Genomic DNA, 7,669 nt, shown 5'->3' on the forward strand with positions numbered 1-7,669 from the left:
TTGGATTTACAGGTCGGAATGGAATGTGAGCCAATGAAAGGGCTTTGATCCTTCTACCAGGTTGGGTCTTTATAGGAGGGAGCCAGTACGCAGAACGCAGCAGGGCATTCTTTATAAGGTTGTGAGGAACCCCACTGCAGAACCCAGAAATTATAAAAATGTGAGACGACAATGAAGCTAGGGGACTATGGGATATCATCTGGGGAGGTTGAATTAAATGTGATGCTGATGCTTCACAGTCTCAGTTTAAATGTAGGCTAATGCATTCGTCAACTCCCAAAACCCTGGATTAAGCTCTTCTCTTCTATCGTACATGTCATTACCTGTAAATGCATCATGATGTGTGCATCTTTGCTGACCTTTGTGTACTGACCTGTGTCTGGTCTCCTCTTCTCCAGAGGCGCAGGCTGCTGCAGGAGCTAGGAGACCAGCGCATCCCCTACCTCGGGCCCTCAGACCATGGCTTCCAACAGCTGGTGAGTCACAGTCAGGCTGGTCCAGAGTTCAGACCACTGTTGACCTTCTGTCATCCCACTGCCATTGGTACTAGTCCATACCAAAGCCTTCTGTCATCCCACTGCCATTGGTACTAGTCCATACCAAAGCCTTCTGTCATCCCACTGCCATTGGTACTAGGCCATACCAAAGCCTTCTGTCATCCCACTGCCATTGGTACTAGTCCATACCAAAGCCTTCTGTCATCCCACTGCCATTGGTACTAGTCCATACCAAAGCCTTCTGTCATCCCACTGCCATCGGTACTAGTCCATACCAAAGCCCTCTGTCATCCCACTGCCATTGGTACTAGTCCATACCAAAGCCTTCTGTCATCCCACTGCCATTGGTACTAGTCCATACCAAAGCGTTCTGTCATCCCAATGCCATTGGTACTAGTCCAGACCTTCTGTCATCCCAATGCCATTGGTACTAGTCCAGACCTTTTGTCATCCCACTGCCATTGGTACTAGTCCAGACCTTCTGCCATTGGTACTAGTCCAGACCTTCTGCCATCCCACTGCCATTGGTACTAGTCCAGACCTTCTGTCATCCCACTGCCATTGGTACTAATCCAGACCTTCTGTCATCCCACTGCCATTGGTACTAGTCCAGACCTTCTGTCATCCCACTGCCATTGGTACTAGTCCAGACCTTCTGTCATCCCACTGCCATTGGTACTAGTCCAGACCTTCTGCCATTGGTACTAGTCCAGACCTTCTGTCATCCCACTGCCATTGGTACTAGTCCAGGCCTTCTGTCATCCCACTGCCATTGGTACTAGTCCAGGCCTTCTGTCATCCCACTGCCATTGGTACTAGTCCAGACCTTCTGTCATCCCACTGCCATTGGTACTAGTCCAGACCTTCTGTCATCCCACTGCCATTGGTACTAGTCCAGACCTTCTGTCATCCCACTGCCATTGGTACTAGTCCAGACCTTCTGTCATCCCACTGCCATTGGTACTAGTCCAGACCTTCTGCCATTGGTACTAGTCCAGACCTTCTGCCATTGGTACTAGTCCAGACCTTCTGTCATCCCACTGCCATTGGTACTAGTCCAGACCTTCTGTCATCCCACTGCCATTGGTACTAGTCCAGACCTTCTGTCATCCCACTGCCATTGGTACTAGTCCAGACCTTCTGTCATCCCACTGCCATTGGTACTAGTCCAGACCTTCTGTCATCCCACTGCCATTGGTACTAGTCCAGACCTTCTGCCATTGGTACTAGTCCATACCAAAGCCTTCTGTCTATCCCACTGGAGACAGAGGACTCAGCACTTGGAAAGATACTTAGCTCATAGGCAGAACCATAGAATTAGAATAACATGGCTAGTTATACAATATTTATGTTGGCTGTTTGGTCTGTGTACTTGTTCTCCATCAATTGTTTCTGGAGACAGAGATCACTTTACTCATAGCAATCAGAACAACAGCTAATTGATCTGTGTTTGTCTGTGTTCCAGTGGGAGACTAGTTACTCTGGCCTGGCTCTGCGGCGGTCCTGCTCCCTGCCTGAGGAGCTCCATGGTCGGGTGGAGGCTGCTCTGTTCACCCTGCGGCGGAGGGGCTGTTTCCTGAGGGACCTGGTGAAGGTGAGGGACCGAGACGTCTTCACCGCCGTGTCCCGGGTGCTGCTGGGTCAGCCAGGAACCACCTACCGCTATCTGGACACGCGGCTCTTCACCATCCCCTGGCACATAGACGAGCAGAGAGGGACCTGCTGCGACCCAGACCTCAGCGCCGCCTGCAAAGCACTCTGGGAGCTCAACTGCTTCTTTTGCTCTGATGTCGGAGACAGGAAGGAGGGGGATGTTTTCAAGCAGTGCAGGAAAGAGTTGGTTGGTGCTATAGAGTCTAAACCCAGTGTAGAAGGAGACACAGAGTCTAAAGATAGTGAGGAGTCCAAACCCAGTGACGATGGAGGAGACTCGGAGTCCAAGCAGAGTGAGGAGGGAGAGACTGAGTCAAAGCACAGCGACGATTGGGACATAGAGTCAAAACACAGTGAAGAGGAAGGCTCATCGTCCAAACAGGATGCAGCATGGGAGTCAAGACACGGCGACGAGATGGGAGACATGAAGACTAAACAAACTGAATTGGGGAGTCCAACGGCATCAAAACAACACAGTGATGGAAAACATACAGGCTGGAAGCACAGGCCAGCTGGCAGCACAGAGACAGAGACCACAGACCTAGGCCCTCAGGAGAAGCCTGTGGCTGAGCTAAAACACAGTCTCTCTGGGTACCACATTGAAGATGAGGAGGATGAAGACCAGCAGAGTGGCCAGGGATGCTCTAACCTCAACCCTGCTAAGCCATCCTGTCCTGGCCCGACCCAGTTCAACGTCACCCTGCTCAACTACATGGACCCAGCAGTTATGAGCCAGCTGAAAGAAGAGCCATATTATGGGATGGGTAAGATGGCTGTGGGCTGGCACCATGATGAGAACCTGGTCAGCTTATCTCCTGTGGCCGTCTACAGCTACAGCTGTCATGACGACAAAGGTGAGGGTCAAAGGTCATACAGTATAGTTGTTGTATATCACTGTCAGTAGTGGTGGATCCCCGTCAAACTAGACCCAAACTTCCTCAAAAACACCCTTTAGACTCACTTGTTATCCCATTTTTATCACTCTACCCACAACCCCTTAGAAGTAGCTATTTTCTTTCTCCACTGTGATGTGATTTTGAGCTACTATCTCTATCAGATGCAGCTAACGTTGTGTATATGGCCCTACAGCAGCACACTTCCAACAGCTATACAGCATTTATTCAGACACGGCCCAGATGAAGCATTAGATCTATCAGCCTGATAGTGTCAGGGGCATTATCAAATGTCATCAGCAGGCTGCCTCTGTTCTGTTCTGACAGGCTGGGATGCCTTATCTCTAGTAGGGCCAGGGGATGAGGGTGTGATGATCATCAACACACACTCTCTGGGGACACATTCAGGGCTAACACATATAACGCACATCGATTAAACTCCAACAACTCTGCCCACTTGACGCTTTCAACGCATCTGATTTCCTCCAGAAATGATCAATGTGTAATTATCTGATATGGAATAATGAGTGTCTGCTTTGATTACTGGTTCTAGACTGTACAGCAGTATTGAGGCAGTGTTTAGCCTAGATGTTCTATCATAGTGGGTCTCGGCCTGATTTTATAGGGCTGATATGAGTGTACCTTTTTGAGGGAGTTCATTGCTATTGAATCAGTGATCGTCTAACAACATTCTGATTGATCGATCATGATCATATTTTAAAATCAAATAAAAAATCAAATGCACGATCCCCTTTTCACATGACAATACAGTGCACAACCCATATCTCAGCCGCCTTTGCAGCGGGCCAACATCATTTCATTGGGATTGGCTAAACAGAACCACCTGCTGTAGAGTAAAAGTCTGTGGAGATGATTTGTTCTGACCCTTGACCCCTGGGAACGCTGGCTTCAAACAGCACAGGACCGACCGGCCGGGGCTGTATTCTAGGTAGCCTGTTCTATCTGCAGCTGCGCTATTTTCCTTTGTAGGCCAAACTGACCCCACAGCACCAGACTTCACAGGCAAACCTGACAAAGTTTAGCAGCACTGCTCGCTAACCCCGCTGTGCATTACTCAAGAAATGCTATGTTCACTTTGGGCCAGATCGTTCTGAATACTCCCAGAACCACAGAGATGGAATTGTTACCATGCGGAATGTTGTTTTTTACGAGGGGGCCCATGTTTTTTGACATTGTTCTCGGCTGCGCCGCAGTCAAAGCCCCTCTCTCTTTCTCAACTCAATAATTGAGCTGTTTTACATCCCAGTCTGAGTACGTACAGTAACCAGTAACCTTCTATGCATGTTTATTTGCACGACACCTGTCTTTCTTTGACACGCTTACTTTTCATGTCAGGTCTGGGAGAAGTCTCGTATTTGTCTCTTTTTCCCAAGGCTCTGTCTGGTGTTTCAGAATGGTTTTATTTAGAGTCACCCAGCTGCTCTCATCCGGAGGTATCTGGCTTGGCGGCGGAGTGTTTTCCGTCTGGAAAGACCACAATGCTCTTTACTCCAGCTCCAACACCATTCCATCCTGCGTCCTTTAGGAGCAGTGTCATTAACAGCTCTCTCAGAAAGCGCTGCCTGGAAATGAAGTTACTATTTGTCCTCTGCTGAGCAAAGGAGAAGGTCTGATTTGCCTTGGGGCTGAGAGAGGCCCGGGAAGACTTTAGTATTGATTTATGCTGAAGGGTGTGGACCTAACAGGGGCTGGGTAGATCTCGTTTTCTCACCATGCCTCGGATGGAGGACAGACGGGGAGAGGCTGGGTGAGAGGCTGGGTGAGAGGCTCGGTGAGAGGCTCGGAGACTGGCTATGGGAGGAGAATAGTCCCCACTACCCTGTCTGTCTGCTGCCCCTACACACACTAGCTACCTAACATCAAATATTTTTATTAAAAAGGCTGTCCTCTTGTACAGAAACTGTGATGAAGACACAAGTTGTACTGAGAGATAATGTAACAATGTGCCCTGTCTCCTATTGTATATTTGTTTCTGGTCTGACTGACCTAAGTGGTGGGATTGCTTGTGTTTAGCAGGTGTGAGCTCGGAGGAGGGTCCTGCAGAGAAGGGCTGCTGGAGGATTGGTCTAAAGGTGGCCTGGGACATCCACACCCCTGGACTGACCCTCCCACTGCAGTCCGGAGACTCCTACTACCTTAGAGGTACTAGAGAATGCACACCATTCCTTCTACATGACATCTCTAGTCTGTGTGAGATTTACACTTGATGTTCAAGTGTGTTTGGTTTACTGTGTCCCTACTGACCCATAGAAGCAGGATGCACTCCAGACTCTCGCTCTCTTTTTCTACCTCTCTTTTCTCCCTTCTCCTTTTCTCCCTCTCTCTCTCTCTCTTTTATCTATCTCTCTATTTCTCGCTCTCTCATCATTGTGTTAGTCTGAACCCAACCCGACCAGAAGCCCTGTTCTGTTCTGTTCTGCATGTAGCTCGCACTCTGGCCTGCTTGTGTATCTGAAACCCTAAGGTTCCATGTAATTGCAATGCATTAGAGAGGTTAAGAAAACAAAATGTTATTTTGTGAAGTCCTGTGACCCGGTGCTGTGGCAGCGGTGCTGGTGGTGTCTCTATGGAGTGGAGAAGACAGGCAGCGGGCCATGAGGGTGTAAATCAGACCTTAATGCTGATGGCTACAGCAGATGCCTTCCCCTTTCATCTCTGCCTGCTGGGTCGAGCTGCTCTTAGCTTCTACAATACAGGACAAGGCTACACAGCTATTACTGGCTACCTCTAGCTTCACCATCACAGCAGCACACCATGTCCCTCACTGTGTATGGGTTAGGACCTCCAAGACATCATTGTGTGTATTTGTCTGGGATCGTTGGTGAAATATGACTGCATAGTTGTTTTGGACACATACGAACAGACACACACACACAAAGACACAGGCAAGAACATGCAGGAACAGACTCATATTCTACTTCAAAACATGTTGATTTGAGTAGAAACCATGAGTTGAAGTGACCTCTTGGGACATAACCCAGACAGGATGAGATTTGTCACTTTCAGTCCAGGCATGATAACAGAGTGATGGCCTGCTCTAGAAACACCATTGTAATTGGACCTGACTGAACTGGATCAATGGGGATTTATGTTCCAGTTTGGAAGATCCCAACAGGATCACTATGGTACTGTAGCAGCTCACACAGTCAGTCTGTCTCAGTCCTACACCTGGATCAGGTACACAGTACAGACACTAACTACTGTAATCAACCAAGACTACATTCAAGAAACTAGTCCACTCAGTGTTTCTTTGGATGTTATAGCATGCCTCGACAAGGGACAGAAATAAAAGCTACCTTTGTGATGCCTGTTGACTAGTGGCTTTCTGGTGTTTTTTTAATGTTTTATTATTATTTAAAACATTTTGTTGTAGTTTTGCCCCTTTTTCTCCCCAATTTTGTGATATCCAATTGGTAGTTACAGTCTTGTCCCATCCATCGCTGCAACTCCCGTACGGACTCGGAGAGGCGAAGGTTGAGAGCTATGCGTCCCCGAAACAGGACCCCGCCAAGCTGCACTGCTTCTTGACACACTGCTCGCTTAACCCGGAAGCCAGCCGGACCAATGTGTCGGAGGAAAGCTGGCGACCGAAGTCAGCATGCGTGCGCCCGGCCCGACACAAAGAGTCACTAGAGAGCAATGGGACAAGGACATCCCAGACGGCCAAACCATCCCCTAGGCTGGGCCAATTGTGCACTGCCTCATGGTCTCCCGGTCGCTGCTGGCTGCGACACAGCCCGGGATGGAACCTGGGTCTGTAGTGACGCCTCTAGACAGTTGCACCACTCGGGAGGCCCCTGGCTTTGTGGTGTTTTGATAAAGAACATGCCTGTGTACCATAATGAACACCATCATTCCTTTTAGGCACCGTTAGTCAGTGACTCAACCTCTGAACTGTTAATGTTGTGTGTGTAATATGTGTGGTTAAAAAAGAACAATGCAAGTCTGACACCGAGCCTGTTGGGTAATACGATTTCCAGCTCCCAACTCACGAGGGATCTGAGAAAGAGTTGACCCAATATATTTAAAAGCCTGCTGCTTCCTGGAAAAAGGAAGGGGACAAGTGGCAACAGTTGAGGGGGTAGAGAAAGAAAGATAAATATTTATTACAGATATCGAGTTTGTCCCCCAGTGCCATCAGACTGTGGAGGACCAGATTGATGGAGATCATTTATTATTGGATATAAACTGTTTTAAAGACGGGAGTCATTCCCCCCAGAGACCTAATCCTTCACAATCTCATCAGAGGATAACACAGAACAGTGGGGGAACTTGTTTTGTTTGTCATGCTCTTTTTCAGTTCTTTCCCTCACGACCTCATAATAATATCTATCTTCCTAAAGCACTTTACTGTTTGACTTTCAAATCAAAGGCATTAGCCAGCCACACTGCTCAAGGCGAGGTGTAAATATGCACATGTGCAGTGAGTGACAGCTCTGTAATGGCTAAATTAATGATTTGTTGTGGAGCAAATAATAACAGAGCTGGGCGACATCTAAACACACAAACAAGCTCGTGGACTGACGGGACTGATACACTCGAAACAGCAGTTGGGATCGGATCAGGATCTCTGTTTATTGGATAAATGTTTGTTGATATGAGACC

The 7,669-nt window shown here is 48.2% G+C and overlaps 1 protein-coding gene across 1 annotated transcript in view; it reads left to right on the forward strand.

The window, feature by feature from the left end:
• The window catches only part of LOC118380540 (alpha-ketoglutarate-dependent dioxygenase FTO), a gene marked incomplete at its 3' end in the record, with an annotated part of 28,030 nt that extends 22,824 nt beyond the window's left edge, over positions 1–5,206 (forward strand). Inside the window, exons 2-4 of the mRNA XM_052515476.1 lie at positions 399–476; positions 1,963–3,004; positions 5,081–5,206. Coding sequence (XP_052371436.1) covers positions 399–476; positions 1,963–3,004; positions 5,081–5,206 — 1,246 coding nt within the window. The remainder of the gene's footprint in view (positions 1–398; positions 477–1,962; positions 3,005–5,080) is intronic.
• Between the last annotated feature and the right edge of the window lie 2,463 nt (positions 5,207–7,669).

This window comes from Oncorhynchus keta, unplaced genomic scaffold, assembly GCF_023373465.1.
Source record: "Oncorhynchus keta strain PuntledgeMale-10-30-2019 unplaced genomic scaffold, Oket_V2 Un_scaffold_275_pilon_pilon, whole genome shotgun sequence".
Taxonomy (NCBI): domain Eukaryota; kingdom Metazoa; phylum Chordata; class Actinopteri; order Salmoniformes; family Salmonidae; genus Oncorhynchus; species Oncorhynchus keta.